Source organism: Protopterus annectens, chromosome 9.part0, assembly GCF_019279795.1.
Source record: "Protopterus annectens isolate FY-2018-M chromosome 9.part0, PAN1.0, whole genome shotgun sequence".
Classification (NCBI taxonomy): domain Eukaryota; kingdom Metazoa; phylum Chordata; order Ceratodontiformes; family Protopteridae; genus Protopterus; species Protopterus annectens.
The window spans coordinates 1,480,797,618-1,480,812,677 of record NC_056743.1 but is presented as its reverse complement, the minus strand read 5'-3'; the positions used below and the strand labels follow the sequence as shown (position 1 = coordinate 1,480,812,677).

The window sequence follows — 15,060 nt, the reverse complement described above, 5'->3', positions numbered from 1 at the left end:
GACCAGAAAATTATAGCTCTGCAGTAAACTAGTCACTGGTTTCAAAACTTTGCAACTGCAAATGAGGACAAGCAAAGCAGAGGCAAGTTATGCCTGCCTGGATTACTTGCCATAAATACCCACCTCAAAAAAATTCACAGTAAATACCTCAATTCTTTAACACCTACAGATCTTGATGTGTTAGTATTGCAACCCGACCCTCTAGTTGTACAAGGCATAATTGGAATGGCTGCCAACTGTTAAGCTACGTTCTACTACAGATACTCCTGCAGTCAGCATGTAGAGTGCAAGTCAAAATTCTGAGTGTATTTTAATCCAACTTGTTGAAATCTGCTCCTAAAACAAGAAGCCACCACAGTTTTTAAGGTGGTATGCAGCTCATTACCATTAAGCCATTCATAACATGCAAAGTAGTTAGAAACTTCTGCATCTGTACCTTATGATCCCTTCTGTATGAAGCCTACTAGGTTTTCCTACACAGGCTCACCAAATGAGACTGCATAAAACTTATCTATTCTGCATGGATTGCAATCTGAAACCGTGACAATGGAGCAATTCCAGGCCTCTAGGGTAGTGTTTACTCCCCACCCTGCCCTATAACCTGAAGTGAAAAGCCTCCACATCAGACTACAGTGAACTCATTTAACAGGTTTTGGATAGATGGGACTGCAAAATTAGTGGCTCAAAAGTGTAAATTTGGAAAAAACTTTACAGCACACTACACAGTTTTAGTTAATTAAAACCTTTAATGAACCCAAAATATCTTGTTGCTCCACATTAAATCAGGCAATTTAAACAGAAACATGAAGAAAACTCATTATAAAAATGTTAACAAATGTCACATTCATAACATTAACAGAAATATCACAGCAGAAAGTATTAATTGTGCCTCAAGGAACACCATCACAGTAAAGCTCACATTTTCCACCTGAAGTTGTACTTCAGAATACACAATCGTGTATAATACAGTGAGTAGTGAAACCAGAGGGCAGGCTTGGTTCATTTTTAAAACAGTCAGAATGCAAACTGCAGTGCTTACTCCACAGCTTCAGTTTCTTCCTCCTCTTCATCACCTTCAGCATCTTCTGCCTTCCCATCCTCTTCAGTAATGGTTTGGTCCAACTCCTCTGTAGGCTCTTGAATAGTTTCTTCACCCCCCTCCTCTTCCTCTTTTACCTCTGCAGTTTCATCCCCACCCTCCACATTTTCCTCAGTTTTTTCACCTTCACCCTCACCACCCTCTTTAGCTTCTTTGGCTCCCTCTCCTTCCTGGTCTTCCTTTTCTGCTTCTTCTGTGAAAGGATCCTCACCCTACAGAAAACAAAAAAAAAGGTGTTACAAGTGCATACCTATAGAAATTCTATACGTTTACAGCAAAACCCCCAAGAAAACCCAAATATGCAATCATTCGACAGCAGCTGGCTTCAATTTCTTCCAAGCCAGAAATACTGTCCTTTGACCAGGCCCCATGTTTATACCACTAGGGTAATTATGCCAGGGAATGTGGGACCTCTCCTGCTCAGACAGATGTCGTGGGATCTTGCGTTGCCACACAGGTAGTTTACAGCATCAAAAGGGCTCCAAGAAACTTGCCCTGGAATGTTCACTAACTGGACTACACCAATTTACACATTCAGACCAGTTTGAAATCTTTCAAGCACCAAGTTAAGATGCCCTTACCTTGAGATATCGTTCTAGTTTTTTGCTGATAAGTTTGTTATTAAGAATGCTCCTCGCTACTACCAGACAGGTCTTCTTGGATTGCTCCATTGTTGCCTAAAAAGTAAAGTTGCAATCTGAATTAGTTTAGAGTGTGGACCCAAAGAATCATCTTAGTGGTAAATAGTATATGCTGATCAGAGTAGCTTTTTTTTATTACAGTTAAGCTTTTAGAACCAAGCCTCAAGCAACTCACTCCCACCCTCTCTGCCCAGAAGTTTCCCATACCATGATGGAACAGCCTAAATTAGTTACAAGTGTGCATATGCAATTATCCATTCTAAACCATCAGCTTAAATACAGGAGCACCTACCTTACGGTTTCTGTTGTGATCAGCAGATTTCAAATGCTTCTGTAGGATGGCATACTGCATTGGGATGAAGAGATCACAGGCAGCACAGTGAGCAGCTTCTACCTTTTTAACAAAGTGCTCCATACCGATATCTGCAAAACAGACATGCAGGTGTTACTAATCTAACCTAAAACAGTTGAATCCCCCGAAGTCTTGCAATATGCAGAGACCTAAACATTTACATAACCAATTTCTGCCAGATAGTTAAGAAACCTTAGCCGTATGCAGGAATTACGTCTGTTGGGAAAGTCTCCAGCTTACCAAGAGTAAGATCCTGATCTTTCTGTATTTGCTGGATTGCTGCATTGATATCTTCAACAGTCTTGCGTCGATCTTCTGTCTTTCTGCATTTGTTCAAAATGTACTCCTATTAAAATAAAACAAAAGCATAAAAGTAAGCAAATGTACTTTTTCAAGTGGAGAAATCTGCCCTAAAATCCACACACTTACCTGAAGAAACTCTGAAGTCTTGTTTGGTAACTTGGTCCCAATAAATTTGAAGTGCTCCTTATGGAATTTACTCTCCAAGTGGCTGTGCATCTGATCTTCATAAAAAGTGCGGAACTTGCACAAAGAACAAACCAACTGAATCCTGCAGAAAAGTGATATGCTGTGAACTTGCACAATAAAAGCATCCTGCAGTTCTTAATCTCTACAACTTGCACTTTCCAAATACACTTGAGGAAAGTATTTCTAACCTTAAAAGGGGATCTACTCGGATGCCATCTCTAGTTTATAAACTACTTTACACCCCAAATGCATTAAATTGCCCCTTTATCTGCTGTCAAATTAAAATTTGATTTGCCTAAAATAAAATGACATACAAATAGAAATTAACTTGCGTGGTTAAGGTTTACAGAAAATTTAAAATCACTGGTTTTGAATACAGTTGCATCATCATGGGGGTGGGCGTTTACAGCATAACCATACAACTCACCTTTCAACCATACGATCACGCTGCCTTTTCTTCTGTCGCTCTTGGTTTTTCTTGCCAGCCTGAAGTTTAGATTTTATTTGCTTGATTTCTTCTTGAATAGTCAGAGCACCTAAAAAACAAATTAGTCAGGCCCCTAGAATATTTGGTTCACGCTTAAACTAGTCAGCTGAATACATTACATGCACTTAAGCATTGTACCATGTCAGAAAATGTTTAAATCTACACAGGAAATTTTGGCAACTTCATTAACATGTTCACAGCTTCAAAAGGTAAGTTGCCTCAAAAAAAAAAAAAAAAAAAAAAGCCGTATACAGAAACAGTACTTACCCGACTTCTTGTCCTCTCCGTCTTCCTCTTTGCCTTCTGTATCCTAAATTGACAAAAAATGTATTACGGTTTGTAGATTACTAGGCCCAGTCTGCAGACTGCTGCAAGCCATCTGTCAGTTGAGACCTGTATCATGCCAACCCTCAAACCATCCACATGGTGTTGAGTAGAACCTGCATCCTAGACCAAAGGCAGAAAGGTTGCCTGTGTAGACAGTCAACTCCCATTGCAAACCCACTCAACCTCTACACTTCCATCATGTTCTCAGAATAGCTATTGTAGTCCCATTTACAAGACCAAACTACCAACCTGTGTGAATTATGAAATTGACCCAAGCAAAAAGTTCATGCCCCCACACCCATAAACAGCATGACCACCCCAAAAGGATTCCAATAACCAATAAACTGGTCCAAGAAAAATTCTGGTTTAGACTACCAAGACTTTTGGATACAGTAAATACCTTTTCTAGCAAATCTGTGAACCAATATGCACTGAACAGAATAGGTTAAGAGGTGCTGCCATCACTGCCTTACACGCAAGATTACTCTAGGCAAAAGCGGAGCGAACTTGAATGAGGATTCCCAACATGTGCATAAGCTACAAAAGTAGCCGAGGGTACATCTGCCCTGGTCTACTTAGACCAGTCACATTCAAACAGAATACAGTGAAGTAGAGTACCTTCACGGAAAGTGTGGAGTCTATTGCGGTCACTTCCTAGAGTTTCAGCCACGGCTTGCCTTGGTCAGTCTGAATAAACACTGAAGTACATGTAAAATGCAAACTGTGTACCTTTGGGTATTTCTTTGGCAAAATACAAAGGACACAATTTCTAAATAAAGATTCATAGTACAAACTTCCTGTATGATCTAGTCTTGCAGATACCACCCCAACTTTAAAATGTTTCTCCTACACAAAGGCACCCTTCCCAGCAACAGTGATTAACATTACAGGCAACTAATCCAGATTAACTGAAAGCATAGTAGTGACAAGGGGATACACAATGTAGGAGGTAAACATGGGGTTTTGTTTTTGGTCTGCTGAGTCGCTGGTACTGCAAACTGCAAAGCTAGACTACTGGGGCAAAGCAGACTCAGGTGTGTAAATTTTACGGCAGTTTACAGACTTGCAGAATGGAAACAATCTTCATACATCTAAAAGATAAACCAAAATGCAAACAGCAAACAGTTTCAGTAACTGGAATCTGGGTCAGGTATGGTTTCATGAATTTAAAAAACTGGAATAAAAATAAATTCCAATAAACCAAGCCTGTCCAACCTTTAAAAATAGCTTCACATTTTTGCCCAAACCAAAAAAGGAGCCTGAACTGCTTACCGATTTAGCCTGGTCTTCGCCTTTTTCTTCTGCAAAGAAAAAAAGATCAGCTCATGATTAGGACAGTACTAAATAAGCTTTTCTGCAAAGTCATTTTCTAAACAGAATAGCTGAGACAAGAAAGAATCGGCAATTTTATTATACTACGTAAATGTGCATAAAGTAGACCACTGCTGCAGGAAGGTGATTCAGTCGGTCTTAAGACTTCTATTCTAGTTTGATCAGCATCAAAGCCCCCAGATGTAAAAATACAGTCCGTGGTCCACCCAGCAGGTTGCTTCACCACACATGCAACCACATCTCACAGTACCTGGAGAATACTTGCTTAGCAGTAAATCCTAATTCCCTTCAACAGGTCTCATCAAAACTTGTGTGGAGTGGACATATGGCTTCACTTTTACACCACTATCATGCACCCCAAGATGCGGAGTTGTAATCTTACAATGCTTTCCTAATATACACCAACACTTAATCCAAGCATAAATTAAGACTTAAGTTTCCCTGAACACAAAATATAAAGTAATTACCAGTCTCAGAGTCGGAGTTGTCGGTCTTTGCAACTTTACTATCTGGTTCATCGCCACTGTTTGACTGTTTTCTTTTCTTGCCAGTCTCTTCCTTTTTGCCCTTTTTCTTCTGTTGTTGCTACAATGTAGCATATATTAGTGTGAAGTTCAGAGATTTATATACAAGTACAGATTTCAAAAACATTAAACCCACAATTCTATTGAATAGAACCCCCCTCCCAAACACCTTTCAAATGAAATGAAAGCAAAAAATGAATACTACAAAACATGTTTAGATTATATAAATATAAATAGAAAGGGCAAGTACATGTGCATAAAACTATGTGGAGCATTTTAGTGTTTACACATAACTAAGCAGTTATTACATAGTAGTTTAATACTGCTTAAAGGAGAGAAAGTCTACTCAAAATTTGCAATCACACAGCACTGGACAGTGTGGTGGGTTATGCAGAGTAGCAATTTGTATGAAGGATGTGGGAGGGGTAGTAGTGTACTTACTTTGTCTTTGTCCCGAATTCTGTTTCTCTTCTGGCGCTGTTTGTTGTTAAATCCTAAAGCTCCTCCAAAGCGCTTCCCAGAGAAAGCTCTCATTCCCTGGAACATGCTGAGCTCAGGCATAATGTTCTGGGAGAAGAGAGAAGGGAGTCTGGGAGTGGAAGCACCAAGGCCCCGAACTCCCATCTGCGGCCGTCCGCCGCCACGCCCGGAACCTGTAGATACCATGGGTTTGAATCGACCTTCTCTGGCCCAGCTCTGACCTCGCATTCTGTTCTGGGTCTGGTCCCTGCGGTTCCCGTAGGAGCTGTCATAGCGACCTCCATAGGCGTCGTAGTCGGGTCCAGCTTCACCATAACCATACCCGGATCTGTATAGATCACGGTCATTCAGTGAAGCCCTAGAGTCATAGGACTCATATGGGTCATACCTGTAAGAGTCGCACAGCAAGCAAGGAATCCAGTCAATAGCAAATAGGCACCTTAGAGTCTGCCATAATGGCAGAAGGCAGGTTAAAAATAAAAAAACATTAGATGTTTGTTACAGCCTTAAAAATAGTAAAAACAATTTGGTATTAAACAGAGCTCTAGGTAGCACTCAACATGGGAGTCAAATAAAATGTGAAAGGGACAAGTTTTTAAACTTAATCTACAACATCCAACATGATGTATTTAGAGCTCTGTTCAACCACAACTGATCTCTACAGTTTGAGAATGTAGAGCATTTTTATGCAATGAAATTTTCACCCAATGTACATAAAACAGAGCTTTCATTAGACAACTCCAATCAGATAAGCAACTTACTATACTGCTCACTGCAGATATCTGAAAAATGAAAACTCTGCTTACTAAAAGGCAGCTTAGGTGCAACCTCAACATGGTCTGCTGTAGACCCAATACATAACCAAGGCCAGAAAATGTCCTGTGCTTTTACAAACAATTTTCCAATTGAGCACAAGTTACACTTTACCCACATTTGGAAGCACACAGATCAGGTTTACGGGAGCTCAAAAGCGGGTAAAATTAAACTAGAAATATTTGCTCCGACTTCACCCACCACAGACAAACTTGTGACCACTACTCCCAACAACCGGTCAAAAAGAAACTTGCAATAAACGGATTTGAATTCACTACATCTTAAACAAGGATCCAAAATATTGACTTGGCACTTGGTTATGTCACAGGAACCTTAACAGCCAAGACCAACTTAACACCTGCCCTGCATTGTCCAAAAATGTAAACCTTGAGATGGTGTTTGGACAGTTAAAACCAAACTTGTACATTTGTTCCTCCCCACAGACCTTTGCATTACCTTCAATACTACTTTATGTTGCCTCAAAATTAAGTTACATGTTGGAAGTTATTAGGACTGAACCACAAAAATTTACTCATTAGTAGCATCCTCTTTAGTTGAACATTGTGCTTCAGCTGGTTGTATGTAGTAGACGGATGTAATCTGCAACAAAAGCACATGTGCTTCTTGCACAGCTACAGTGCCACCTGTCAATTGTAACCAACTGCCAATTCACACTGATAACTCAAAGTTGCAAATACATGAAGCTAGGACTTCTGATCAGACACTGCTTACTAGTTTTGCCCTACACTCTAAATTGCACACAATACTATCTGGCACGAAGCTCCAGAACAGATCAGTGTAGTCCATCAATTAACCATTTCAGACTAGCATGGTAAGTGGTTTCAGATTAAGCTTTTTACCAAATTGTAGCTTACTTCCAAGGGGTACAACCAACTTGTACTCAAGAGATCGAGAAACTCCCTGCACAGTTTGCAGATATACACATACTGGCAAGTTAAACTTGCTTTAACATGGAGCAAATCCTACCCATGAAAAGCAGCCAGCACGTTAGTGAGCAACCAGAAATAAACCATGCTGGAACGAGGAACTACTTACAAAGGCCATTTTTCATAATTTAGAGACTTGCTGCTTTAACTGGCAGAGGCAAAAGCAGTCTGGCCACCACCATGCCATTCTGTCTCAAACAGTCCAGTGTCTGAACATATCCTTCAGTTTTAAGAGCTGTGCAAACACCACCGACACTTTGCAAGTCCTGCAACAAATGTCTGAAGATACACACCATTTCAGATGTCTTGATAAACTCATTGGTCCTGAAGGGCACCACTGCTTAAGCTATCATATAGGTGTTGGAACCTCAGTGTGCTGAGCCAATAACCCCCTACCCCTTCTCAAATTATGGTTTAGTTCAAACTTGAGTGCAGTAAAGTACTGCATGCATCTTACCTACAGCTCAAGATAAATGTCTCCGCACATCTGGATTAGACTGGGTTCACAGCACTCCCGTTTGAGCCTATACATACATGCTGCCTCCCTGACAAGACTAGCTTGTTCAGAATCCCTGGGCACTAATTTTTGACAGCATCAGCACTGGTGCCAATAGGATTCATAAGTCTATCTTGTGCCCCATAATACCCATTAACCCCTAGTGATGTAGGCAGAGTAGTCTTCACTGTATCCATACCCGTCATATCCTAGAAATAAAAAGAAACACATCATTTACTTTTGGGATACAACAGAACTGGATAAAAAAGTCTAATTAAAGCAAAAAAGGGAGAGAACTTGCCTCTGGATCCGCTGTTCCAACCGCTGCCGTAACCTACAAGAGACATGAAAAACATGAACAAGACTTTACTACTGAGCCCCCCCCCCCAATCTAAATTACACAGGTTCATGAGAAGCCTGAAAAACTACACCTGCTGACCAGGTGACAAGGTTACCCTACTAGTTAATGCAGAAATACACCATACATTGGCAAGCACTACAAACTGCTCCAAATAGGACTGGCAGTTGGAGCAACCCCCGTTCCAACTTCCATGTTTGCCCACTTCAAAATGAAACTACTCCCTATGTGGAACACATACTTACCAACTTACTACCTTTATAACAAGGAAGGCCACAGAAAAGTTAATACTTACAAGACCCTTTAATAAGATTTTGTATGAAGTTATTTAAAAATCCAAACACTGAACACGATAAAGACCTTCAATGCAGAATTTCTGGGACCGTGAAAGTTTGGGACAAATGATTACATTCCTCATACATCTGCTTGAGGTATGGGAGCAGTAAGTCAATCTGCTTTTCACAATCTGGGCATGCAGTTTACTCCTAAATAACCACTTTAGGAAAGCAGAGATTAACTTGACGGGGGCACAGCCAGACTAACATGCCCAATGACTGGTCTGTCATGCAAATAATGCATGCTTGACATGCCATGCAGAATTGCCTATGACTTCATGATATTCACTGCATTGTGTATTCAATGTAGTGAGATCTCCAAGTTGGTATATTTAAACAGCAGGGGTGGGGGTGCAGAGGGGCTAGCCCCTTGCACAAGCCAAGGGAAAATTTGTGCGTTGAACCAAGGCATGTTATAGAGCATGGTATTTATTTGTCCAAGTGTAGTTTACCCTCTTCCTCAATGTAGTGCAATCCCGCAGTTGGTATCTTTATGTAAAGCAGGAAAAAATAACGACTGGTTTTGCAGGGGCTGCATCCCATTACTTCAACATACCAAGATGGCAGCACTGAGTACAAATTAGCTAATGAATACAAATAATTGTTTTTACACTTGTAAGAACACGTAAGTAGCCACATTGTACTGGTTAATACTTTCACACGCAACTTCTGAATCTCACCACATGGGGTCTGGTATCTTTTAGAATGGCCGTGGTGACGTCAGTCTGGGGAGGGGAACTGGCCAGAACTGCACGTGTTTTTGGTCTAGACGACAGTGAATTAAACTACCAGTACGGCAAGTTAGCGTTTTAGTGAAGAGAAGTCGATTTCAAGTACTGCAATGCAACATTCCGATCAGAGGCCTGTTGGTATAGCGGAACGGATAGGTTGGCCGCCTCACACCAGGAAGTTCGACTCATACGCCCCTTCCTCCCCCCACTTCACCGTGAGCTTTCTTCCACACTCCAAAGCGCTACAATAGGCGCTACTGTGCGTATACATGACGCCGTGTGCAAAAAATTGCCGTGGATGAAATACATATCTGCGGTCCTGAAAAATAGCTTCTACTACTGTTGCACTGCTTCCCTCCATTAATTCCCAACAAATTGTCAATCCTGGAGCACGACCCTCAATTGAAATGAAATACGCAAGAACTCGTACCGAGCTGCAAAAAGCCGATAACTGGGTAGCGAAGCCCACACCTACGCAAAACCCTCTCCGGGGGGGGGGGGGGGGGGCGACGACTAGTCTTCGCCCCTTTTCAACCCATGCACACGATATTTTTACAACAGTTAACCCAGGCTACGGCGGTACTCTGCTCAAAGGATTATATTTTGGAGGGTTCGTGGCAAAACTGAAGTGCATTAACCCACCACCGCGCCGTGATTGCCACGCGGGAGGGCGGTGATTAACGGCAAAGTGCCGTGACACGCAATGCTAATGGCCTTTCCATTCAATTAGAAACCGAGCATTACTGTATGGGGAGGTTGACGTACGGACAGGAAACTGCTTCTGAACTGTGTCGTATCAAAGAATAGCAGAAGCTCAGTATCTGGATGAAGGCTGACACGAAAAACTGCCTTCACTGTATACTCAATTAGGAGTCTTAATTAACTTACGCTTCCTGATGTGGTGTTAGAGGTTATAGTTTGTATTTTGCCTAAGCTCGCGAAAGCTAAAATAATTTGGTTCACATACATTCCTTATAACCTAATAGTTCTTAAATTAGGTTGTGTTCTGGTGGCACACGGCAATCGCATCCGAGTTAATACACGTACAATGCTTTGTTCTACATTTTTTATGGGCGCATCTTTCAAACGGGGAGGGGGTTGGAAAAGGCTTGCTACTGCGCCATCTGGTGGGTTAATACACTAATTTCTCCGGGCCCGCTGCCGAGTCCAAGACGGAAAAAGACAGCGCGACAGCAACTTGGAGCTTACACGAAGGCCACGTGTTAGAACTAAAAAACCGAACTGCGTCCTAAACAGGGCGCAATTCAGAGTCCTGGCAGCTCACAATTATCTTAGCAATAAACCTAAAACTTTACTGCTATCCAGTTTGTGAAAGTTTGACGTACACTAAACGTTTCGCAGCCATCTACCACGCTAATTAGAAAGAGAAGCTGCTCTTAAAATTACCCGAGTACTCTTAAGGAAAGAGTGTTGGCAGGCCTACACCACACCATAAGACTGGACAAAGGAGCGATTAAATTAGTATAAACATGTATACTATACGTCCGTCAAACTGCGCGCAAGCATACTTTTGATTACATATCAAACGGTCCAACTAGAACATTGTCAAAAATTAGTGAAATCCCCATTTTAGAATATAAATTGCAATACTTATATATTTACAAAGACAAATATACTTCAAGGAAATAAGCTATAAACGTATTCGTTTTATTACCCCAACACATTAACTCTGCTGTATCTAAAGCTATATCCATTTTTTGCGGAGGCGGGAATGAAAGTAATTTCCGGCGCAGATAATCCAAAGCCGCATTTTACTAAATTGCATTGGCCGCGGGGTCTTATCTGCGCAGCGTTACACGGGGCGACATCAAAGCTCTAGATTGAACACCTGCTAGCATATTAGCCATCACAAAGCGTGAAGGGATAATCCCCACACAAGCACCCATATTTAGGTTCGTTCTATTGTGCATGTGCACAACGCTACCGTAAATTTGCATACGAATATAGAGATACAATTATCTGGGGAATTGACAAATAAATGCTCAACATTCACGAAGGTACACGACTGTGTATCGCAGTCCCCACGATACGGGTACGGTAAGATTCTCAAACACCGGCCAAAGCTTACTGCGCATAATGGAAAGAATGTAAGCCACGGTCAGTCTCATCCCGCATCAGCATTAGTGCGTCACGTTAACTATTTCACTTTTAAAACTGAAAGTAAAAAACTGCGGGGTACATCAAAGCAAATGTAATAAAGTCTTACATGGCAATCAGGCTCCTGTTATATAACGCTTTCTTTGCGTATTTCACGACTGCAGGCCCAAATCCATCACGTGGATCTAGATACCTCAGTTACAATTACGAAACATCGGCACAGCGCAATTTGTCCCCAACATGCGGATAGTATTTAGCATCAAGACATTCATTAAATACCAATCTGGTTCCAAATTCGGTTGCAGCATTACAACCATTGGAAGGCTCCAGTAATTGGCGCCCTACAAGCAACACGATAGAGGGTGGGCCGAAGGCAGTTTTGCGAAAAGCGTGATAACGCGAACAGTCTAGGAAACAGTCACCATGACGTCACCACAGGGTAACAAAGCTCCTCGCTAGAACGCCATTTTGTCTTCCACAAGACCAGTTCCTCCATTTTAGGCTTACCGAACACGAGTGTTTTTTTAAAAAAAACTTATCCAGAAAATGTAATTACCCATAAAGTTGGAAAAAAAGATATTCCAGCAAGCCTAACAGATTTTCACCACATTACCAATTTGTGTGACAAGTTTAAAATTACATATAAACACACAGCCTCTTACAAGCTGAAGTTAAATGTTCAGAATAGCTCTAAACTCAAATGTTTCAGTCTACTCAAACATACCCATCTACATTAACAACCAAAAATATTGCAAAAACCAATTAAAGCGCAAACCAACAATTACCATCAATATTTCAATCACACTTAAGCAGCCAATAAATAACAGCAAGAATACAACAAACCTCCATAACCAGCCATGTTCACGATGTGTACTCCTTCAAGTTTCGCCTGGCAAGAACTAAACCTTCCCCGTGACAGACTTTTAATCCTTTAACAATCTCCTCCTCCCTAAGACAGTTGGTTACTGAGTAAAACCAACTACACCACAATCTGCGCTTATTGGCCATCTTTGTAGCCAATCACAAGACATCCAATGGAAAGCTTCTAACTCCTAAGTATCGTGAGAGTTATACGTCTGATTGCGCATCTCTGTTGGTAGATATTTAACTCTTTAAGGATTTGTGTGCGGTGGGGTATATTTTTTTTACATTTAGTAGCTAAATAGTTAACATTTAAAGTTAGAGTTTTGGGTGTATTAATTTTAATTACTGCCAAACGTATTCATTTATTTACCGACAGATGAAACATGTCTTGCATTAAATGCAGGGATATTCTTAATCTGCGTACCATTTAGGCCATGTTTTTACACTTATCTCTCCATAAAAAAACAGCATTGCCCTATTCTCACAATGAGGTAACTATATACAAGGTGAGGCAGGAGGGACTCTACATATTTTATTCCAGGGTATTAATAAGAACATTACTACCCGGAAATACATTTTTCTATTGTTATATTGTTTCTTAATCAAGGCGGCACAACGAGATTCGCACACTCGTTGTGTTGCCGTTCTAATACATCGTTTCTCACGATCCTACAGTCTTCTGGGCTACCTGTTTTAATTGAACTCGTCACTGGTATGACATTTCAGACCTTAATTTACGGGCGTTATTTAATCTACTAGTCTTTTCTTTGTGATATCGAAGTGTATTAACCCTCCAGATGCGCAGTAGCAAGTTCCGCCCAATCAGACTTCTTTTGCTTCAGAAAATGCATATTAATTCATATTTCCTTAATCTGTGAATGTTTTATCTTAGTAGTACTGCAATTTTAAAACTTTCCCTGGTTGTCCCTTTATTTCCGGATTTGTCCCTGATTCTGTTGAAATTTGCCCCTGATGGGTTGAGAGCTATGGTATCTAGTACTTGTCATAATGGTAACTGCCTATTCTCAGTATACTTGGTAATACATTGAGGAACCTGATCCCAACATATATAAATATCTAACCCATAATTTTAAATCTTATTTTTTAAAGACATGCCTCTCAAATGATCCTCAGAGGTGGTGTTCATCAGGCGCCCCTCAACACTGGATACGTTTAGAATTTTAAAAAGTATCTTCTATCAGATGCGTCTCTCTCCTCTTCAGTCTTACTGAGGAGAGCCAGGTCCCTATCATGCCCCCATGTTCAATGAGGAGCAAAAAAAACCCTGATTTGCTGGTAGCACCCCTTAACACCTTGCTGTTAGAGTGGCTTCCCCTTTGTCTCACCCCTATTCTGCTGGTGGTCCTGCAAATGTAACAACGCCATTACAAAGACAATTTCTTATTCTAAATCTTATTCCATCTATAATTTACATTCCCAGTGAAGTTATACCATCAATGTAACAGTACTGCTCATGTACCAGCCTCATTATTAATTCCCCACCTCATACAGTCAAATCAAATAAATATCACTACATTCTCAACAGTTTTTTAGGTTCATGGGTAAAAAAAAAGGCTAATCTCCTGGTTACAGGTCTCATGTGAGTTTAGCTGCTTGGATGAAATGTCCATATACCTTATTTGCTCTCTCTGTGCTAATATAATGGGTGTGTGTATGTACATACACTATAAAATAATGCTGAATGTTGTATTGGAGTGTGTGAGTTTTATGTGCTGTGTATAGTATGTTGTATAGATGTGTATGAGTTTAGCATGCTGTAGATACTATATAGTGTATATAACAGTATATATAACATGGTGATCATTTGCTAAATTACATAATCCTGAGTTTTGTAGTATTTTTTACTATTAGTTCAATGAAATGTATATCATGTGAAGCTATTTTCCCAGGGTCTCTGCTGAAAAGTGCTTTTGCCCAATCAGACTCCCAGTAAACAAAGGGAAATAGATTGTATCAAGTACAAGCAGATGAAAATGCAGCTTGTGTATTGAAAATTACATACTTCTGGCACCCAACGGATTACCCACCCAGGAACTTCAGGTTGCAATGTAACCCAAAATGCTGGTATTAAAGAGCAAAAACTTTAACAACAACAGACAACATAAGAACAGTGGAATTGTAATTTGTACAGAAATACATGTATATTTTTTGGAAGACCTATATATATTTGTAAATACATAAATAATTATTCACTTAATATATTTTTATTTGTCTTTAACTATTTTTGTTTATTTCTTATTGCTTAGGGTTCATACCTAATAGTATGCTTAGCTATTTTATTAGTTGCAGTGGTATTTACATCACCACCTATATGTGTGTGTACCTTTGGGCAGCCTTGTCAGTTTTCAGCCACAGCAGCGCCTGAAAGAACACAAATGAAATAAGTAATGCTATCTATGTACAATTAAAAATACACACTGATTCAGAAGTCTGATTAGATGCGAAAGATAATATCAGGCATGTATAAGTAAGTAGTAGTAGGCATATGAACTTTCCTTTCCACAGCTATGAACTTCTAATTCACTACAATCTATATACATTTTTACATGTTAATTTAAAACAATGCAATATTCAGCAATGCAGTCACACTACTTTACTTGACTTTTTTTCATTCTTTGGATTTGTAATGATGGATGAGCTTTTTTA

At 40.3% G+C, this 15,060-nt stretch overlaps 1 protein-coding gene across 3 annotated transcripts; it reads right to left on the bottom strand.

Moving 5' to 3' along the window:
• Positions 1-726: 726 nt before the first annotated feature.
• Positions 727-12,454, bottom strand: AKAP8L (A-kinase anchoring protein 8 like). Of its 3 annotated transcripts, none has more exons than XM_044084421.1 (13): positions 12,373-12,454; positions 8,289-8,321; positions 8,187-8,196; positions 5,693-6,119; positions 5,195-5,312; positions 4,668-4,696; positions 3,336-3,378; positions 3,009-3,117; positions 2,522-2,663; positions 2,333-2,438; positions 2,033-2,163; positions 1,681-1,776; positions 727-1,311 (listed from the first exon to the last, which is right to left on the bottom strand). In XM_044084421.1, exons 1-13 carry the CDS (start codon positions 12,386-12,388, stop codon positions 1,036-1,038), a joined length of 1,536 nt encoding a protein of 511 aa, XP_043940356.1. In that variant the 5' UTR covers positions 12,389-12,454; the 3' UTR covers positions 727-1,035. The 3 variants fall into 3 exon arrangements, with proteins under 3 accessions (XP_043940356.1, XP_043940357.1, XP_043940358.1); XM_044084422.1 differs by having other exon boundaries at positions 3,009-3,099; XM_044084423.1 differs by having other exon boundaries at positions 3,009-3,096.
• Positions 12,455-15,060: the final 2,606 nt, after the last annotated feature.

Bases quoted from the DNA above. Each gene is read 5' to 3' on its own strand.
- AKAP8L (XM_044084421.1), bottom strand. The intron at 5,313-5,692 runs GTAAGTACACTA...GCTACATTGTAG, and splicing joins GAATTCGGGACAAAGACAAA to CAACAACAGAAGAAAAAGGG. The intron at 4,697-5,194 runs GTAATTACTTTA...TTTTCTTTGCAG, and splicing joins CAACTCCGACTCTGAGACTG to AAGAAAAAGGCGAAGACCAG.